The 22397-nt window shown below is 35.9% G+C and overlaps 1 protein-coding gene across 5 annotated transcripts in view; it reads right to left on the bottom strand.

Annotated features, from left to right (window-relative positions):
• Window positions 1-6557: 6557 nt before the first annotated feature.
• The window catches only part of PTBP2 (polypyrimidine tract binding protein 2), a 50148-nt gene continuing 34308 nt past the window's right edge, over window positions 6558-22397 (bottom strand). For 2 of the 5 annotated variants that reach the window (XM_040998875.1, XM_040998873.1), the window contains 6 exons: window positions 12524-12660; window positions 11077-11110; window positions 10572-10664; window positions 8382-8598; window positions 8205-8282; window positions 6558-8038 (listed from right to left, as the gene is read on the bottom strand). In XM_040998875.1, the coding sequence (XP_040854809.1) occupies window positions 7906-8038; window positions 8205-8282; window positions 8382-8598; window positions 10572-10664; window positions 11077-11110; window positions 12524-12660 (692 nt within the window). In that variant the 3' untranslated portion in view covers window positions 6558-7905. Of the gene's footprint in view, window positions 8039-8204; window positions 8283-8381; window positions 8599-10571; window positions 10665-11076; window positions 11111-12523; window positions 12676-22397 lie in introns of all 5 variants that reach the window. The other 3 variants (XM_040998874.1, XM_040998871.1, XM_040998872.1) reach the window with 3 other exon arrangements.

The raw sequence follows: 22397 nt of genomic DNA, 5'->3' as shown, positions 1-22397 counted from the left end.
TATTTTTGTCAGATTAAAACACAAAATCAAATCAATTCAAAAAGAACACTAATGAACATGATAAATTCACCATTCCCACCCCATCAAAGCTGTATTGTTGCCTATGTCCATTTTACTACTACTGACTGTTCAAAACTCCGGATCTGCTGCTAAGGCCAGACGCCCTAGATCTCACATCGTCAACAAACATTTCCCTATTTCCTGATGATTTTATCACATTTAACCTCTCAGCTTCTCCACGGTGCTGTGAACCTTACTGTGTATTTTTTTGGGGGGGGGGATGGGTGTGAGGGAGTCCATCATGTTCCTTGTTTCTCCCTTCCAGGTTGAATCCAGGTGCCCACAAACCCCATCCTATCTTGGGTAAACCCTCAAATACAGCTATCTCTGAAAATCCTTTCCCAGCTACTAAAACTACTATTTTGAACATGCCAAAATACCATGCAGTTTCTTCATAAAATCAAAACTATGTAATAGTTTGCTTACTCATCTAACACCAGCCTGAAAGGAACTGACATATTTCACAGACCATCTAAAGATGTTGCACACTGCAAGCAGGTAATGTGTACTTGTTGAAGAGAGAGAAAAAAAGGTTTTCACTAAGTTCAAAGTTAGCACATGAAGTCTAAAACCAACTTTAAGCATTTTAATAAGATTTTTAGGTACTATGTCATTTGGAAGCAATATTAGCACTCCTCTGTAGTTATTTTTATATTTAGTGCAATTTAATAAAACAAAAAAAGCTAACAAATTAATCACAAGCATATATGTACTTCCTATTGTGTTATTCACTAAGGTATGGAGAAGAACATAAAACTATCTTCAATCAGAAAAAATGGTCATCTAATCTAACCTGAACAAAGGGTAAAAAATTTTTACCCAGGTATTCATTCATCTACAAACTTCCATTTCTATTGCACTTGATATTTCAAAGCGCTTGCACAAATCATCCTGTTCGAAAATGAAAACCCTCTAAAACCAGTTCTCATCAGCTCCATTTTGCAAAAAAAGAGCTCAAGTAACAAAAGTACCTTCCTGAAGTTACCCCTTGTCAAAGGTGGTATGTTCAACCAAATTGTTTTCTGCATATATTACCTGTCATAACATGAATAATCAGCTCTTTCAAAGTAGTCGGTCCTACTACAAAGCAAAGTATTTCCCAACATAGTCATGTCATGCAAAATCCCACAATAAAACTAGATAGGCTTAAGGGGAAGAAAAGGGAGGGCCAGGGAACAGGTAGGATCTTAGTTTTAAAAGATGGCAGCACAATTTTAGATATACTAAATGGTTTAGAAATATACTAATTATATATAACATGTTATTTTCCAAGATTGTGAGTTTTGAGGAGGGTGCTGGAAAAGATGAAGCTTGTGAACTGCAGCAAAGCAACTGCTTGCAATGATGATCTGAATGATGATCTGAAATTAGATGTTAACACCAGATATGGATGAATGCAGCTCTTAACAGAGAATCCAGAGCTGAAGATGTCTGATGTGTGTGTGTGGGCATTTCGTGGGGGCAGTTTCCTTTTTTTATCTAGTTTCTCTCAAAGAAATCACATATTAGTAAACATGAAACTCACATTATGCTTAAAATCAGTTCCTGATATATCACAAATGTTGGAGGACACTGCTATGTTCAGTATTACAGAAGAACTCTACTGTGGTTCTATCATTGCATATAGTGGGTGTCCAATAAATGTCTCCTGAATACCCAATGTTGAAATTAGGTTTAAGGTGAAAAAACTGCCATCAGTAGAAACTCATTATTTCCCCTTCCAAGCAGAGAAAGTTACTAACAGAATGTAACTACTATAGTAGATGTAACCATCAAAACTTAACATATGTAAGTCTTACAGTTACTAAATTAGAAAATGTTCTGATACATGTGTAGTCTTTATGATTCTTCTCTAAGTACATACTTATATTTATACTGTATATTATAAAATACCAGGTATTTATAGGCAATGTTATTATGTACTTCCTGCAACCAATTATAGGAATTTTAACTATAAACACTGGAATCAACTTTCAGAATTCTAGAAAGCTCTTTAAAGCTCTTTAACCACAATTCTTTGACCAATGTCCCTCCAGTAAACAAATACACGAATACTTCAGGTTCTATAGGCTTCTACCAAATTCAACCATTATTTTCAATCAAAATTATTTTTCTTCTCTTTGAGAAGAAAATAGTTTAGAGTATTGTGATAATGGAGAGCTAAAATGCCAGTAAGATTTAGACAACAGTGGTGATAAGCAGGAAAACAGTAAGAATTAAAAAATGAAACTTGTTAGCTGCAAAATTTAAGAACTAAATTTTGTAATAGGTAAGGGGAATAACTGATAGCACAGCTACATGTATTTAGGACATGGTTCTAACCCTAAAGTATTAAAACTGTAAGACTATGCTACCCACTCACAAGGGGGAGAAACTGAAGCAGCATAGTGAAAAGCTGTTTATTTAATAAGATAATCCATGCTACCTTTTTATTACACCACAAAAAAGATGAGTCAGGGTTTTCAAATGTTAAATTTGCAGTTATTTAAAGTAATTTATATGAAAAGTCCCTGTATGTTAGTGAGTGAGGCTAAATAGCAGAGAGGTATGCTAGTCTTATTTTTGTCTGATATCCCCAATAAAGTTAAGTTCCTTGACCCCACCCCACCCCATGTAACATAACAGCAGATTAAGGGGAAGAAAAGAGATGTCAAGTTTTTTCTGTCCAGTGAAACTGAAGTGAAAGAGGGAAGGGAAAAAGGTAAGGTCAGAAGGGAAGACAGACAAGCGGCTGTTTGTATTTGACTGCTGCCATGTCAGATTCCGGCTTTTCCAGATTAACAGGGAGCAGTATTTTGCTTACCCAGTAAGATGCCAGCATCCCACATCTGAGTGCCTGCGTTCACTTCCCCGTTTCTGATGCCTGTTTCCCTCCAATCCAGAACCTGCAGTGAGCAGCAACATGCTAAAATAATTGGGTTTCTGTAACCCTTGCAAAGACCTGGATTATGCTGGCACCAGTCCAGGATGGCCTTTGCAGGTAAAAAATGGGAAGTGAACAAGCAGATTGGTGCTTTCTTACTTCCTCTGGTTTTCAAAAATAAACACTAACAATAATTCATTTTTTACACCTTCACTTTAAGAGAAACTTAAGTACTGAAAAAGTACTTGCAATCTTTAAAAATTAGCTTCAAGTTAAGACATCTGATAAAGGGAGTATCAGTCTGCCCACCTCAATCTTAAAATAGTGTGAACAAAATATTTTTATTCAAGCAGTACTGTTAATACCTGCAGCATTTTTTCTGAGACATTCAATATACAAAACAAAAATCCTCCTTGAAATCAATGAAAACTGAAACACAAATTCAAGGTAAAGATTCTTCCTGTAAAAAAGAAATGATGTAAGGACTAAGATCAGGAAGAGGTATGTAGTTTGAATCACTGACTCACTATATATATAAAATTACACTAAATGAGGAAAATGTAAAATCATCACCCTTAAGTCTAGGTGCACAGATGTTTATTATAGTGCTTTAATTTTTTTCTGCATCCTGGACACTTTATTTGGTCTTTATTGTGAAGTCTTCACTTTAAAATTTATATGTACAAAATCTAGAACTACAAAAACAGGACTTAAAGGGACAGATTTAGAAAAATCACAATTTCTGGTATCAATTTTCAGAAATTTTTTCTGAATTCTTATCAAAATTTCTAGAAGTATTTAGCTAAAATAAACAGTTTCTGAATGGAAAATGGTTACAGATATACACTCCATTTTATTGTATTAAGTAACAGGAAAATCCTTGTTCAAAGATCCGCGCTAATGAGAATGTCTATTCTTTCTTAGGCTTCAAATTTTATAAAGAAATTGCTTTTTGTAAGTGCATTCTGACTAAAAATGCAGTCACATTATTGCTGAGCAAATATGTCAAAAAGAAAACAAAGTCAAAGTGCCCTTTCACTTGGCTCTGAATACATTATCTCATTGTATTTTACATCATTCAGCTCCATTGGGTTAGCATTTAAACATTTAAAATAGTAACAAATCCTTTCTTGTATCACACAGCCATCATGATCGCTGGGTAACTAATACTGCCGATGTGGCAGCCTAACATTTCATTTGCACTGCTCTCCCACCTGAACCTCTTAGGACACTAGAGTGAGCAGGAAACTGGCCTGTCCTTTCTCTGTAAACCCATTATAAAGGAACTTCAAGGAAAATGTATTTTTCAAGATAATTTTGTGGTGAAAAAAATGTTCCTATAATATGGATCTTTCTATCAATCTTTTGAAGATTGCTGATATATTTATAGATTTCAAAATTTTCTACCAAAATAAGTTCAATGAGTTTTCCAAGTATTCTTTTAAAAAAAAAACTCTCCATGGCAATTCCAATATAAGCACTTGACCAGTGTAAGCTAAATTAGAATGAGTGGACTAACACATACACTAGAATGCCTCATGTCAGTTTAAGTAGTTGCTTTAAAACCTCACAAAACTTTAACGTTATAAAACCTGCCTCTTAGCATTGGAGATTGCCCATGGGTCTCTACCTGCTTAGCTCATGTGGGAGGACCTAGACATACAGCACACTGGGTCCCAGGGGAATCCCTGACAGGAGTCTTGGCTAACAGAAACCCCAACGTTTCCTGTCCATTGGACATGCAGCAAGAGTGGTGGGCTATTCCCGTCTCTTCTCCTCTTGGAACAAGTTGTGCTAGGACTTCCAAATGTTACATTCATCCTGTTTTTCAGGAGGCACAGCTTCCTGTCCTGCATACAAAACTCGACCTTTAACTTGATTGGAAGGTCCAGAGAGACATACCTACCAGCCAGTCACAATATCATATCGTTGTTGGGTGAGAGTCCAGTCTGGACCACCCTTTTGCCTGCCCTCTTCTCCTGCTCTATATTATCTTGTAACTTCTTCCAAAGAAACGGACATCCCTCACCAGCTTGTCTCCGGTGGTTCTGCACTGTCGCCTCACCCCTCACTGGTCTCAGGGCCTGCTGGGCCAGAGACTCATGGGATCATTAAAAAAAAAAAAAAAAAGGGATTTCTTCCCAACTGTTCACCAAAGCTGGTAAGTCTTAACAGTATTTCACTCACTGTGATTAAGTTCACAGTAATATATAAGCTTCTGTAGTATGGTACAGCAACAGTAATGGCAACACTGATGTCTACACCTAACACTTGAAAAACAATACACAGTATGTTGAAGCCTGTGCTAAAATTGCTCAGGATGTGACAATCCCCATATTAATAACTCAGTGTGTTGGAAATAAGGATTTATTGGAGTATATGTTAAAACCTACCACAAAAAGGTGGGAAAATTTTGGTTACTGGCCAGCCTATCAGTAGACTTTGGGAATTTTTCCCTATTTCAGCAATTCAGATTGCCAACTAGCTCAGGACTTTGTTTTGCCTCCAAACCAACTCCACATTCAAGGAATTACCTGAAAATGAGGCCAAATCCACTTTCAGGTACTATAACAACCAAGCTACAAAATAAAAACAAAGTAGGTTTTTTTTTTTTTTTTTTTTTACATCGTATGCTGCTTGAGTGCCTCTGTATTACGGTGCTAACTTAAGAAAAACATGAGATTATTCCAAAATAGTTGACTCTAATATGAACAAAAGTACTTCTATTTACAATTTCTTGGCGAAGACTCAGTAGTAGGCCGAGTGTATACAAACATCTTATGCTTCTTCGTTTATTTTCTGCTGTACTAAAAAGTGTAGTCCTTAATTAGGAGATATTTTATGACAGAACTAATGTAATGGTCATGTTTAACTAAAAAATTATCTGGTACCAATATATTCAATTGTTTAGAAAAAAGTGACCAAAATATCATGAAATATACATATAGCACTTAAGAAGAAGTTGTGTAAAAGGCGAGAAGAGGAACATTTCTATCTGTTAAATGCAAATTACCCTTATACTTTTAAAACCATGAAGTTTATCTTCCCTCTCATCCAAGGTGAAACAGATGACAGGCTTTCTTTCCCAAAACAAGTACCACTGGGTGAATCTTGCAAGGTAATCTAAAATTAGCAGGGAATCTTAAGCAGACACAGAAGATGAAAGATGAAACTACAGCAAGAGTTATGGCAAATCCAAAAGATCTATTAGTGCATAAATCTACTGGAATAAAAACAGAAAAAACAAAAGAGATAGAAAGAATTAACAAGCTACAGTAGAAGTTATGTCTTTAAAGCAGATTATAACAGGGTGGGAAATGTTTAATATGTATCCTCCTGAAAAGCAGTTACCATGTTTTGAGTTAAAATAAAAACAGCTGGAATATTTTCAAAGCATCTAGATTTATTTATGGTGTAAAGCCATAGAATTGTACTATTATTCCTTTCCCACCCTGGCAGAGAATAAACATGAATTCAGAAGCACAGTGGAGTGGAAACAGAGGAAGAGAGAGAAGAGGCAGCAGAGAGAGACAGGAAAGGTGAATACAGAGCTACAGAAGTGTTTATTGAGCATGCTACAGAGGTAAGCAGAGTACACACAAAATGAAATTAAACAACCATCAAACCTCCCAACTTTGTTAGAAAATTAATTTTAATTGTGCCGCTTTCAAACTATACTGAATTTTACATTTCTAAAGATGTAAAAACTCAACTAATAGAAAATATACATGACCATTCTGTCTACATAGATAACAGAATCTATGAATCTTGAAACTAAGTACATCAATTTCAAAAAGTATTGGTCATTTAACAGAATCAACAATTCAGATTGACAAGAACTGTTCAAATAAATTTGACCTGTAGATTCTGAGCCATGTTTTTATTAAAGTCAGATCTATCCCTAAATACAAAATATTTTGAAGATTTATTAAAACTGAATATTACAATGCAAGGTAAATTAAGACTAAAGGCACATAAACTTTGGTCCCACCTGGTTGTCAGTTTTTAAAAAACTGCCACAAAATTAATCTTCCTGCAAATTTTCGCAGTACACTTTCTTTATCTTTGAAAAATACATGCACCAGTTCCTGAACTAGCTAGACCAGTCTGCACATGCTCAGAAATCCACAACCATATTCCAAATCTTAATTACAAACTAAGGATGGCAATATATATTTAAATGCACATAAGTCATGTCAACTTCAAAAACATCTACGAAAAATATTCAGCCACAAACAAGACATTACTTAGTGCTGACATTTATATGATACGTCCCACAAGAGTGTGTACAAAAAGGTTAAGATTTCACAATGCTTTCCACATAGGGCTCAAACTTACAGAAATCACTCTGTTCTCTTATGAAATTAATACTCTGCATCTTGTTAATTTTAACTAATGCCTACATTCATAACTGAATCTAGACCAGAATTGTGAGATACAAAAGGCCAATGTTTTTGTAAAAGCAATAAAGCCTAAGGTAGTAAGAACTAAAAATGCTGCTTTGTTATTTCTCTTATGTACCTTATTTAATTAAAAATAAATGTGACAAGCCAATAATTCAAAATAAGTTCCAAGCAGGAGAAACAAAAACTTAACCTTTTTACACACCCCTGCCTAAACATATTTTAATTTCCATATAACAATGTGCCCTAGACAACCAATTCCTTTTTGCTAGTAAATGCACGATAGCAACACTAGTATTCCTTTTTAAGGCACGTATGTCAACTAAGTTAAAAAAACAAAAGCAAAATTAAACTAAAATTTTAAACAGACAATAAAAATGGCTTTCCTACAGATGAAATACAGCTGTTAAAAACTCTGCCTTTACATTTGCCATTTCATTTTATAACCAAGGAATGATAACAGCATGAAAAAAAAAAAAAAAAACAACAAAAAATCAAACTCTGGTCCCCACTTCTCTAAACAGTCAGTAGGTGATAACACCAAACAATGTGATTCATCCCCTGTTCATCTCCCCTCTCTTAAATTGTTGACTTGGAGAAAGACACTCTCAGATGATGGTTTTCACCAAGGTTGTAATTGTGAAGATCAATCAAGGCCTGGATAGCTTCTTCTACTGTTGCCATCTGAAGGAGAGCCATTTTGTGATCTCTTCTGAAACAAAATGATAAAATTAGATACTTCATAAACATTGGGAAGGGCTAAGTACTTAAATTTGTCCATTCAAGAATCAAACGTTTCTACAAAAAGAATAAAAACCACTTGAAAAAACTTTTATTTCTATCATGTCATTAATTTAAAGACAAGGAAGCTTGCTTACTGAAAAAATTTAAACGCTTTCACAGTGCCCCCAGTGTTAGCAAACAGTGTCCGGAGATCCTCTTCTGCTACTGAAGGACTAGAAAAATTGGATAGGAAAAAAAGTAGATTACTAGTAAGGTTACAGTTCTGTTCAATATAATCTACTTCCTTGATATCATTCAGTTTAAATACTTACGGGATATTAGAAAGGTGAAGGGTTGCAGAAGGAGGAAAAATATTCTGGAAATTTTTGGATCCAGGTTTCTTAAAACGATGCAATGGGGAATTACCAAAATCCTTTGTTAGCCCTTGATCATCAAGTCCCTCTCGAGGTAGCTGCACAGTCTGATGTTTAGAGAGGGTAACACGAATAATTTTTCCGTACATTTTCTGTCCATTAAGATGATTCATGGCTATAAAAAGCAATGGCGATTAAGATCCAGGATCAAAATACAAAATGAAAACAACTGCTTCATATTAATGGCTTTTAACACATCTGAATTTTCTCATGATTTTAAACTAGAGTAATAATTTGTCATAATCTCGTAACAAGACTATTTCTCCTATGACATGGAGTTTTGACAAAAAATATCCAGGTTTTTTTTTTTTTCACACAGCAAATATTCTGCTAAGAAATCAGATTTAGTTTCCCAGGAAGGAAGCTTTTTTTCTTTTCACCTTCCACTTGATACCATAAACTTCAAGTCCCATGACAGTCTTACTCCTAATTATCTATCTAATTCATGCTATCCCATTTTTCCACTTTTCACTTGCGTTAACATTTTATCTAGATAATCCAGGCTCACGTGCCTTACTGCTGCATAACTCTCTACTCTTCTCCAATTCACACTTCCATATCAAATTCAGATCTTTATAAAATATAAATCTAATCACGTCTGTACCACTATAAAACCATTATGGAAAAACGTCAAAATCATTCTTTAACATAGCTTATCATTTTGTATACTTTTCACAGCTTTCAACCCTGCTGAACACATATTTATTAATGCTCTGCAATATCACTCCTACACTCGTGCTGGGAATAAACTGGCACACATTCTGGCTGGCATCAAGGCCACAAGCGCCCCAACCACAATGTCAACATGCTGGGCACTTCATATGGGTCTTGTACTCTCCCCAACTGTCAGAAAGTAACTATCTTTTATGTTAGGGTAGAATTTTGCTACAGCAGTCAAACTCTAGGAGAAAATACCAAGAAGAATTCAATTTTAACTTTAGGCAAGTCTTAACTATACCAATTGAGCATCCTTATTTATAATCTATACCTGAAATGAAAAGATGAAATACTTGTTGTTTTTGAAGCACAGTCAAATGCAACTTACACAGTGGATAAAAACAAAGTTTGGAGTGAGCAATGTGGTAAGTGTGTTAAGCCACTGAATGGGACTTCCATAACTCCTATCAGAATGGCTAGTTCGAGTCCTAGTCATTGTATTTGTGCTCCACTTTGTTACTAACGTGCCTGGCAGGTAGAAATAATGGCCCAGGTGCTTGGGTTCCGATCATTTCCAAGAGACCCACAGATGAAGTTCCTGGGTCCTGGTTTTGGCCTGGCGAAATCCCTGGTTTTTGCAGGTGTTTGGGGGATGAATCACTAAGTGGAGGATGGATCTCTTTGTCATTCAAATAAATAAATAAGTCTTAACAACAACAATAACTACCCTGAGAGATGAAAAGGAAGCAATATACTATGACATACATGATCAGCATTTTTAGGTACCTTTCATTTAAAATAGGTAACCATATTGAAAATGGAGAACTAATTTTATACCTCACCTGAGCTAGCAAGAAATATTGCTAAAGAAATACTGGTATTCAAAATTATGTATTTTAATTCAAAATTTGTTTGATTTCTATAATTCGAACTTTTCTGATCCAAAAGTCAAAATCAGTAACGCCAGACATACTGCTCATCTTTGAATCTCATACAGCTGTAAGAGCAACATGCATCAGTCCTTACATCTAAAACAAACTCTGGATTACAGTGAGTGCAGTCTGAGGCACGATCATCCCAGAATCTCAATGAACACAACTGCAGCAGAGTAAAATCCTCAGTCGGTGAACTGCAGATGTACACTAGATTTGTGTTTTTAGCTACAATCACCAGCTACATATCTGAGTAATGATCTAAAATATTGTGACCAAAGTCCATTTTAAGATTCCCAAACACATTTGCCATTGATGTAGGATATTAATTTTGCAAGCGATTAGCATCTCCAAAAGGAATTTTCCAAGTAATCATCTTCATTCCTAAGGTTAGCCAAATATTCACCTGATATAAAAAAGGTTACTTTCATTCCCAAACTTGCATTATATGTTTTGAGACCAGAAATGGAAATGCACAGATTAAACAATTTAATCTTACCCAGTTGTGACTGGTTTCCATCAGCCATCTGTATTAGAGCGCTGTCTTTCTTATTGTACAAAATCTTCACACGCTGCACATCTCCATAAACACCTTTTGTGGAGTCACAGAGAGGTAATCCAAAAGTGGAATTAATCTTACATGCAGGCCAGCTAAATGTTATAATTCTGACATATCAATGAAACATTCAGACATCAACATGATCACCCATTCAACCTCATTCTCACAAATGAATAAAGAAGATCAAGATTTTGAACAGTGAATTTTGAAAAGAATAATTTGATAAACCCTCAAAGCTATGTAAATGATATTAAATTAAAGATCATGCAAAATAAATCAGCATGCATTAAAACAAATTTTGTGTCTATGGAGAGTTTTAAATAGCAAAGAAAAATAGCAAAAGATTTACTATTCAACTTTAAGCCAAAGTGCTAGCTACAAATAAGAATTAAGGTGAAACAAAAATCAAATCAATAATAAAAGTATAGTGCTAACAATAACATACCGAAGAGGGTAAACAGACTTTGGGGCGTAACCATCTTTAGAAGGAGAGAAGAGCAAGCAGCGTAAGACAAGAAGAGAGAAGAGTCGAGGAAGAGCGGAGATGAACAGATCATCCATAACGAAGGGTGGTTCCCGCAGAATGGTGAGGTGGTCATGGATCATGGTTCAAGGCGGTTAATTGGGGCAAGTTGGTCCGAGGAACATTTGTTCAAGCACAAAAGCATGAACATAGGGAATGGAGACAGGGAGTGAAGACAAGGACAAGGAAAATAAAGGATAAGAAAGGGAAGGGAATGGACATTTGGGAAAAGACAAGGAGAGGGAGGGTGAACACACAGGGAAAAGGATGAAATGGGGAGGGGGAAACAGCAATGCAGAAGAAAAAAATAAGGAATTGGGGAACAAAAAAAAAATAAAATATAGGTCAGTACATAGGAAATGCAGGAATTTGGTCAGAAAATGGTTGGTTTATGTACTGTACAAGAAAAACTGAGTAAAATGTAGTCATCCAAGACAAATATGGGTAAAGTACATCTATATCAAAGAGTAAATTACAGCATTTCATCTCAACATAGGGAAGGAAAGCATGCATAGGAATTTTAAACTTTGAACTTTATCTGCATAAGCATGGCTGGTTATGAAATGCAGGCAAAAGTTTTAAAAAACAAAGGCATTCTGGTTCAAACATTTTAGCATGCAAACTGACTATAGTATTAAACAATACAGTAAGTTTAATGTTCATTTTAAGAGAGGCCAATTAAAATAAAACATTCAAATTATACACCATAAACTGATTCATTGAGCTCCCCACATTTCATACCAGCTTTCACAGCAATCAAAATAAAACATACCAGACACAAAATGTACAACTAAGGAAAATAACAAATTTCATTTAACAAGGGGGGAGGGGAAGATAAAGTTGAAATATTTAGAAGACAATGACTAATAACTGCAAAGAAAAAAATTACTAAGAAAGACTGGAAGAGTGCCTCGTCAAGGTCTTTGGAAGAACCTTTAAAGAAAAATGTATTAGAGTAGTTCACATAAAATAAGATTAAAATAATGCAATGACACATAAGCATGAAATGAACAAGCAAATAATTAGAAAAGGCAAAGGGCAAAATTGTTCACAGTTAAATTTGCAAATTAGATCACATCTGCCTTTGAGAACAACAAAAGGATAAAAAGCCAAACTAAAGTACTTCACCATATTTTTCTTAGGAAAAATAGGGAATTAGATTAAAAACATATACATATAAAGAAATAACACTAAGAAAATAAAGTATTATCTACACAAGTATGTAGCTTTTACTTAGAAGTAGAAAACATACAAAAATATTTTGGCTAATGAATGTACATAAAAAGAAAGGCAAGTGCAAAATGAAATAACATGAAAAACTTTCACGAATGAGATGGATTAAAAAAAATTAGAAAATCATCTTACTAACCTCTTCATTTAAATTGCTAACCAACAGGACTGTATTGCCACCAGCTGAGACTCCAGGCATGCCCACTCGGCCAGCTGCAGCTGCAGCAGCTGCAGCAGCATTTGGAATAGCCAAAGGACTCAGAGCTCCTGGAACAGCTGCAACAGGAAGCCCTAATTTTAAAATAAAGCACATTTTACGAAACACACACAAGTCGTTTACACACAACCATTCCAGGAGGATGGCTGTATGGGTTACAGCTGGCCATTCCAAACAGCTCCTGCAAGTTAATTTTTACAATGTTAAGAAAAATGATTAGCTGATGTGTAGTATTTAGAGAAAATTAATTTATTCCAACAAGTCATTAATTATTTGAATTAAGGTACCTACCTGTATTATGTTAATACATTAACTATACAATACTCCATTTTCCTATGAAAAAGCAAACAAAGCATAAAGAATGTATACCCAAATCAGAAATGAAAAACTCACTTCCATGGTTTTATTGACATGTCAAGTGTAAAATAAATTACCTTCAACATTATGACAACTCCAACATTTTCCTACAAGTGCTATTTTCCTCAGAAACTCACATTTCAAGCCAATCATCACAAACAAAGTCCTTCAGGTTCTAGAGAAATCAAACACCATCTACGAATGACCTAAATAAAGTATTTTAAAATTATTTTTAGAGAAAGGACAGAGCCAGAAAAACAGCAAGACCAAGAGCCCAAGTGCACTCCTATCCATTAATTCACTCCCACCACCAGCAGGGGGCAGGCCAGGAGCTGACACCATCGTGCAGTTCCATGAGGAGGTGCTAAGCCTCAAAGGTCTGCTCTGGGTGGAAGCTGGAGTCAGGAGCCAAGGGTGGAACTGAACCCAGGTACCCTGACGTGAGACATGGGCATCTCTGTCATTGGACTAAGGGCCCACTACAAAGACCTGAGAAAACTGGAGCAAAATGTTTGTCTTTTTCTACATTTAATTATTGTTTCCCAAACAAAACACATTTTCAGTGGGAAGAACAAGCAAGTAAACACATTGCATAGCTATTTTATTCTAGTATTTTCCTGTCGTAGTTTCTAGTCTTATTACCCTGTTAATCTTAAATCACCATATCTTTAATAACAATTCATGTACAGAGAATTCTTTTATCTCAGTATGCTCTACCCATTCTTCAATTACCAATGAACTCAGGTTTCACCCCATTAATTTTACATATTATCTTACTTCTCAGTAGGAATTTGCTAAATAAATGAACTCTAGTCTTCTATGTCTTCCTATGATAAAGGAACACACATACACAATCTATATGAAGTAGACTTTACAACATACCTGGGTAGACCTGGCCCTTAGCACTTCTGTTCCACAAAGTTCAAACTTACTTCTTCTTCTCTTGTCTTCTTGTGCATTTCACAAGGATTTCCTGTTACCTTTGGTTTTAGAGATCTTATTTTTTCAGTCAAGTTTTAGATGTTCTTAAAATTTATTCATTCATTCATTTGAAAGGCAGACTGATAACAGGAGACACAGAGAGCAAGGGCAAGAGAGAGGAATGGAAACGGGGCAGAGATCTATTCTAGCTGTTTATTTATTCTTATCTGCTTATTTACCCCCTAACAGAAGTTCAGACCTTGGGGCAACCTTCTAATGCCTTCTTCCCTGTCCTACTGGCAAAACAGCCAGGACTCGAACTGGCAGCATGCTGGAGTTAAACAACGGCTTAATCCACTATGTCACAATGCCAGCTCCTAAATTTTAGATGTTTATTTTATAGAAACCACAAGAGCTTCTCACTGGCAATATTAAAGTTTCACTAAAATTCATATTCTTTTAATCTTAAAATCCTAAGGTAAATAAGAGAGGAGGATGGGGAGAGAAAGAAGCAGAGTAACAGGTACAGATACGGGTGGAGATAAAAGCAAGCTCTCCCATCATTACTTCTTTCCAAAATACTGAAACATCAGGAACTGGGAGCCCAAAACTTAACCCAAGTCTTTCATGCCATTAGCAGGAACCCATTACTTGAGTCTTCAGTACTGCTTCACAGGCTGCATAAGCAGGAAGCTGCAACAGTAGGCAGTATCAAATCCAAAAGCCTACGATACACACCCACCCCAAGATTCACAATTAACTTCAGTGTATGACTTCCACAATTTTTTCCTCCCATCTCTTACTAAATTCAACCCTATATTTCTTCTGATTCTTCCAGAAATGAAGACTGCACTCTCGCTGTTACACTCTGCCTGTTTTCCTTATAGCCAGCCAGAGCACGGGTTCTTATCCTACTTTTTCAAACTGCATATTTTGGTCTTGAAATATATTCACCACACAAAGGAACTTAAAATAATGAAAACTATCAGCATATCCATCATTCATGTTTAATAAGCATCACTTCAAGGTCAACTATGTTTCATTCCATTCACACATAATTCTAAAAGAAGAGATTCTCACGTCCATGGGGCACAGTGCTCTTCAGGGCCTTGTTCATTACAGAAGTGGGAATACTTCCTTTGTAACTACTCCACTGCATTCGCAACTTCACTATGTAAAACTACACTTCTCCTAACTGGCGAGGGTGACTCTAGCTACCACTCACTGACTTCCCTGCATTTGTCACCAAGTCAGGTGTAAGTTACGTCACTACTTCCCACGAGTATACTAACACAGTAATTTCTTCCATACTCTGGAAACAGTTCTACACTTTCAAAAATCATTATTCTTCAGCATTTTTATATAGCTTTGGCTGAACTTGATGGCACAATTAGTAGTAGCAGAGACTAGATGTAATCTACTCATAGTCAGTTTCCTTTTCAATGATTGATTACTTCTGAGCAGGAAAAGCAACTTTTCTGAGAGAAAGAATAAAATGAAAACTACTGACTGCAATAATGGCAACATTAAAAAAAACTTCAAAATTGGAAAAAGTACAAAAACTACTAACTCCCTTTTGTACAACAAACCTTAAAAATCCCATCACAAGATATTTGACCACATTTAAATTCTAAGTTAGTTTAAATTTGGTCTAATGTTTACTTCTAACAAGCAATAACTTGGGGGAAAAAATCTTTTCCAGAAAAACTGAAGAATTAAAGTTAATCTCAACCCCCCCCCAAATTCCTAACATTTTTTTAAACATCTCTCGACCTTCACCACATCTCCTTTTTATTAGACGTCACGTACATCCTTTTTAACTAGAATCATCTTTAATTTTGTATTTCACAGTAAAATAATCCTAAAAGTTTTTGGTCTTAATTCCTCTAAGCTGCTGAGAATCACAAAGAGCTTTTGTTTGAGTTCTAGGTATTGACATTTACATTGGATATTAAGACAAGGCCATTTTAGAGCAGCATATATAAACAGACACTTCATCCCATGATAATCAGTCTGAGTACATATACACAGTTTAGTATTATCAAAACAGCTTTGATTTCGTAGATTCCACTTGCCAAAAGTGTGTGACTCCATTTTTGAATAAACTTATTTATTGTAAAATATATCCTGGGGTGGGTCTCTGACACAGAGTTTAAGTTGCCACTTGAGAAACCTGAATACTACAACAGACTAGCCTGAGTTTAAATCTAGGTTGTCTCTAATTTCAGTTACTTGCTAATGAGCACCCAGTGAGGCAGTAGACAATGGCTTCGCTGGGTTGTTGTGACTCACCTGGAAGACCTGCACTGAGCTCCAGGCTTCAACAGGGAGTAAGGTTGTGAGAGAAGATCTCTACCACTGCTCTCTGCCTTCAAATCTAAGTACACACACAGAGCTTAGTATGTCAATGAGTTAGTTGGACATATGTCCAAATGAGTTAGTGAATAAAAAACTACAAGGTGGTAAAAAAAAAAATTTGAAAAAAATTGAAGGTACAACTGCTTCAAAATATATTTTTTCGTAAAATCCAGGTTTATAATGGGAATGACTTTGCACACTTGGTGTCACTTAGAATACCCCGCTGCATCACTGAAGAGCAGCCAGTAACAATGACGAGAACTAACAAAACGAATCTAAAATGACAATGAGAAGTACAGCTTAGTTTTTAAAATCTAGGAAACTCTCTTTATAATATTATCCCTTAGTAAAATTTAGACTCAGTCATACACTGACAAAAGCCACACCTCCAATAGTAATATTCTTCTCAGTGAGGCAAGCACATCCTGACCAGAGTAAAACGCAAGCGGAGAGGTGTTATTACTATTGTGTGAATGCCAATTCAGTCACCTCGTTTCTCCATTTATTATCTTTATTCCAGGCCACTGTGCTACCAAGTCAGATGTCATACCAAAGGTCCTTCATGTTCATCAGCTATAGTATGGAACAAGAGCGCTTTAAGAGACAAAGGACAGTTACCATCTGAATCTAATGCTACTAGCATTTATTTATTTACAAGTAAGAGCTGCAGGGGAGGAGAGACAGGGGGAGTTTCCTATTCAATGGTTCACTCTCTAGAGGGCCACACAGCCAGCTGAGGCCTAAGCCAGGAGCGACTCCCAGACTTCTCACGTGGGTCAAGTAGAGACGTAAGCACTTGAGCTATCTTCTGCTGCTTTTCCCAGAACATTAGCAGGAAGCTGGGGTACAAATGGGACACCTGGGACATGAACCAGTGCCAATATGGGATGCTGGCATTGCAAGTAGTGGCTTTACCCGTTATTTCATAACGCTGGCCCCAACATCAGCAGTGCATATGCTGCATCACTGTTTTCCCTCCCACGGCGATTGCATAGGAAAATCACTTATGCTGTCTTCGCAGTTCTAAATCAGCATATAAAGTCAAAGTTTTACTGGACTTGGAAAAAATCTATAGCATAATTTCAATTTCTCTCATTGTAATCTTTCCTAAAACTTTACCCATCACCTAAAACTACGGCTAGGTTTAAGCTAAAAATGTTGTCTATCGCAAATAAAAACATAAAAATTTTCCATGTTTTATGATGTAATACTTATATAATTCTGAAAAAGTACTCTGCATTGCTAACTTAAGACAAATTCACCACCATCCTTTGTAAACGTAATGGGGAGTGAACCAGTGAGATCACTCTTTCCCCCTCTTATCTCTGAAATTCTGACTCTAAAACATGTAAATCAATCCTTTTCAAAAAAATGAAGGCAAAAATGTAATTACAAAGGTATTATGAGGATTAATATTTGCATCTGGGCCCGGCGACGTGGCCTAGCAGCTAAAGTCCTCGCCTTGAACGCTCCGGGATCCCATATGGGCGCCAGTTCTAATCCCGACAGCCCCACTTCCCTTCCAGCTCCCTGCTTGTGGCCCGGGAAAGCAGTCGAGGACATCCCAAAGCTTTGGGACCCTGCACCCGTGTGGGAGACCCGTAAGAAAGTTCCAGATCCTGGCTTTGGATCGGCATAGCATCGGCCGTTGTGCTCACTTGGGGAGTGAATTACCGGACAGATCTTCCTCTCTGTCTTTCCTCCTCTCTATATATCCGAGTTTGTAATAAAAATAAATCTTAAAAAAAAATTTGCATCCATGATATAAATTGTAGTGCATTCATGGAGATTCGTTCTGATAAACAACTCTATCCCTGTGTAAACACTATTTATACAAACATGAGATGCATGAGTGCGCTGCTGGTGTAACGTTTAAGAAAAGTCATTCTTATTTTATAAGTAGAGGTACTCTAGTATAATGACAAAAAGTACATAAAATATTTCAACAAACACATGTGTTTTACTGCAATTATCTGAAGTATTATCTAATGTAACTGTATTGGTACGTTTTATACAACTGGTTTAAAACACAACAGGGTCACTCTGGAATTCCCACGAGCACGTGAGTAACTCAAATTGTTACCAACTTACAACTGGTTCACAATCAGAAGGTGACAGGAATTCTCCAATTCCTTTATGATTCAGGGACCACCGCTGTCCATGCAGTCTAGGCTGACTAAATCATCACGCAGCATTTGGTTGTGTTTGCAATGCACTTCCATAAAACGCAAGTCATGCAAAATTTTATGCAATTAAACTAGTAACTTTCCAGTTATTCCTAGGGTAGAAACCTATTTTAAAGGAATCTTCCCAGGCATTTTAATAAGGAAGGCCAATTTTTATTTTTACAGACCCTGAAGTTGTAGTAAAAAAACCTGACACTAACTTCCTTCATTGTCAATGCCATAAAAAAAACTCTGCTTCTTAGGAATTTGTAGAAACATTTACCTTTAAAGGCTTTTTCATACTGGGATTTCCATTTAATGGTCTATGTTGTTAACAGTTAAGTGAATGTAGCCTACTAATTAATGAAAGCACCAAAGATTTTATCATTCGTAAGCTATGGGGCTACCAAATGGTTCAGCAAAAACTGCGAAAACCTTAGAAATAGCATTCATTCTGGGCCGGTGTTGTGGCACAGCAAGCCCAGCGCCCACCGTGTGATGCCAATCTCCCACACTGGAGAGATGGCTTAAGCCAATTCACACCGCTGCTGCAGCAGTGAGGATGGCGCAGCTCTGTGGGCCCTTGCCACCTGTGCAGACCTGGACAGAACTTAGGGCTCGTGACTGTGCCTTGCCTCAGTGAGGGAGGGAGCAGATGGGAGATCTTCCTTCTTGGTCCCCTGCAGGACTTTCAAATAACTAAACATCTTAAAAAAACAAAAATCAATGCACTAATCATCATCTACATATACTATGAGAAAACACACTGGTACTATTCTATTACCTCACTGCAACAATATAAATTTCCACTTAGTTAAACTTTTCAGCTTTATTCTTCATTTGTCCATCCTGATGACTAATTTCACAAACATTTTAATTTTTATTGCACACCCTACAGAATCATTTAAGAGTAAACAGGAAGACAATCCAAGAAAAAAAGAAACTTGAAAAATATTTTTTTCTCATCATGATCTGTAAGAAAGAAGTGATTTATAACTTTTCACTGGCTGCTACTCTTGCTAATCCACTATACTACTAACATGCCTGGGAAGGCAGCAGATAATGGCTCAATCCCTACCACCCACGTCGAAGACCTGATGAAATTCCAAGCATGTCTGGCACATTGGAGGCACTGAGGGAATGATTCAGTAGATGGAAGAGCTGTCTCTCTGAACTATCACCAAGAAACTAACTAAATCCTGAAATGCATCTTTTGAGATAACAGAAAGTTTAATATGCGTTGGGTATGAAAGTTATCAAGAAATCAACTTGGACAGTGTGATGACTGCTAGTTTTAGAGAGCCTATAATATTCGAGATGACACACCCTGATATCAAAGATTTGCTTTAAAATACAACCAAAGAAAACTGGATAAAACAAGTGTGGACATTGTGGGTACAAGATACTGGGCTTGTGAAATTTACTGCTATTACTACACAATAACTACACAGCAAATGGTTTCTCAGTTTTACCATGTGAATGATTCACTTTTCAAAGAAAAGCACAACATTCAGAAATCATGTCAAGAAAAAGTATCAATTTTATACATCACAAACACATAAAGGTTCTAACAATACATTGGCAGAATTATACAAGATAAATTTAAGTGTCATAAATAAAGTATTAAAAAGTAATGCTTAATGGCTTTCACAAATAATGAAAACCTGTGAAAAAGCTAAAATTTATAACAGAATTACAAATTTTCCACAGCAATAATTTCAGCTCTTAAACCATCTTGAGATGTTTCAAGAAAAATGAAAGCATGAAATCTACTTTCCAAGAATTTCCAGTTTGGGGTAGGGCCAGGTGATTCCAAATTATAGCAAGAGTTTGAGAAATACTACAATAGTGGGTGCATATTTATACCTAAGAACAAATATTTGTTATATCTGTTCATAGCAATACTATTTAAACACCAGATTTCCTGTAGTTTGCTTTGCCATTTATAAAGATCACAGGAGAACAGCTATTACCTTATTTAATGTATAAAACTTAATAAAACTTCATTTCTGTCCTGATTTTTAAAATGTCAACAACATGATGGAAAACATTACTTTTGGCAATTTTTCTAAAGGCAATTCTTCCCTTGATAAACGAACTAAACATTTTACCATGATGAAGTAATTATAATGGTTTCTCAATGTATTATCTCAAGGATATTTGATTACTGTTATCCAAAATAAAATGTGTGACTGAGTCTGCCAGGCTTATGATTATGTATCTACATTATCAAATTTCAAGCTAACTAAGGTATTCAGCCTCCCTTTTTGAATAAATCAGTTTCCATGGCACTGTGATCCTAACATTAAAAGTGAGAAGCCAGAAATTAGAGAATTACTATGCAAAGTAAATAATATATGTATATATATAAAATTGTAACCTTGAAGCAATTACGTTTGTTCATTTGGTCAAATACAATAAAATTATACAAATAAAGTAACCCTTCCTTGTAAAATTCAGAAAATATTGTATTTGATGTATTTGTATTCTTACAAAACCTACTAAAAATGTTTTTTAAAAAGTTGTTCTAGGGCCCGGCGACGTGGCCTAGCAGCTAAAGTCCTCGCCTTGAACACGCCGGCATCCTATATGGGCGCCAGTTCTAATCCCGGCAGCCCCACTTCCCATCCAGCTCCCTGCTTGTGGCCCGGGAAAGAGCCTTGGGACCCTGCACCCATGTGGGATACCCGGAAGAGGTTCCTGGTTTCCTGGCTTCAGATTGGCACAGCACCGGCCATTGCAGTCACGTGAAGAGTGAATCATCGGATGGAAGATCTTCCCCTCTGTCTCTCCTCCTCTGTATATCTGACTTTGTAATAAAAATAAAATAAATCTTAAAAAAGTTGTTCTATCAACTGGATGTCACTGTGGACGATCTTGGGTGATAACTAAGGGAAAACAGCAAAGGAATCCTCAGGAAAATCTAAATTACCCAGGCTAAGTAACCTGAGCTGAACTGAATTGAGATGAATTTTCTACAAATACTTATCTAAAAATTGTCCAATATAAAACGGGTGAATAAAATTGAGGCTCAATTCATTTCAAATATGAACAGCCTTATGAACATTTTAAATGAATTACTGTCACTTCATAATAGATAAAATAACCAAAGAATTTTAATATCAAACATTGAAAAATTCTCAATCATGTATTTCCCTAAAGAATTAATATCCTCTGGAATTAAATAATAGTACTCAATGTTGGCTGGGGTAAAGGACACATTATAGCCCTTCTGACTCATTTTCTGTCTTCAGTTAATTCGTTTTAACAACCTAAAGAACTAACTTAAGGGTTATAAAAAAAGGGTGTTGCAATAAAAAGTACAAAATAACGCTAAGTCTCTGCTTTCAATGTATCTATATAGCCCATCAACATAAACTCAGGTAAAATGACAACTGCAATAAAACATTAACAGAAAAACTTGCAAAGTGCTTAAGTAATGTTCTAAAAAAATCTATATAAAAAGAGGAAAACAAATACAAAGTGCAACTGATTATTTCTTAAGAATTACCAATACCCGGGAGTCTATTTATTTTTAAATTGTGGCTTACCTACTTGCATAAAGTGTTCGGAGTGATTAACAAGGAAGTCCAGTTTTAGCAAGATATGAAACCATTAATGTAACAGAAGAATAATTTATGAAAGGAAAGTGAATTCACCATATTTTCAATAAATAATGTTTTCCTTATCAGGAAGAGAGGTAGAAACAAAATGTTATGTATACAGAATTGGAAAAAGATATTAGATCAATTCATTAAGAACAGATAACTGGCTTTTAAGAGCAAAAATAAAGAACACTCTAGAATAAAATAAAGTGAGACATTAGCTCCTAAGGATTCATGATCTTTCACAATAAAAGACAACTGTTCTTTAAAAGTTTTTGCATGATCACAAGAAAAGCAGAGATGAATTCTTCACAAGAGAATCCTAACTATGCTGCCATGTATTTTATGTATATCCAAATAGGCAAACATAAATAGCTCCTTCGGGTACAA

The sequence above is a fragment of the Ochotona curzoniae genome, unplaced genomic scaffold (genome assembly GCF_017591425.1).
Source record: "Ochotona curzoniae isolate NIBS_2020 unplaced genomic scaffold, NIBS_Ocur_1.0 scaffold_1037, whole genome shotgun sequence".
NCBI lineage: Eukaryota > Metazoa > Chordata > Mammalia > Lagomorpha > Ochotonidae > Ochotona > Ochotona curzoniae.
This window is presented reverse-complemented; position numbering and strand designations above follow the sequence as displayed.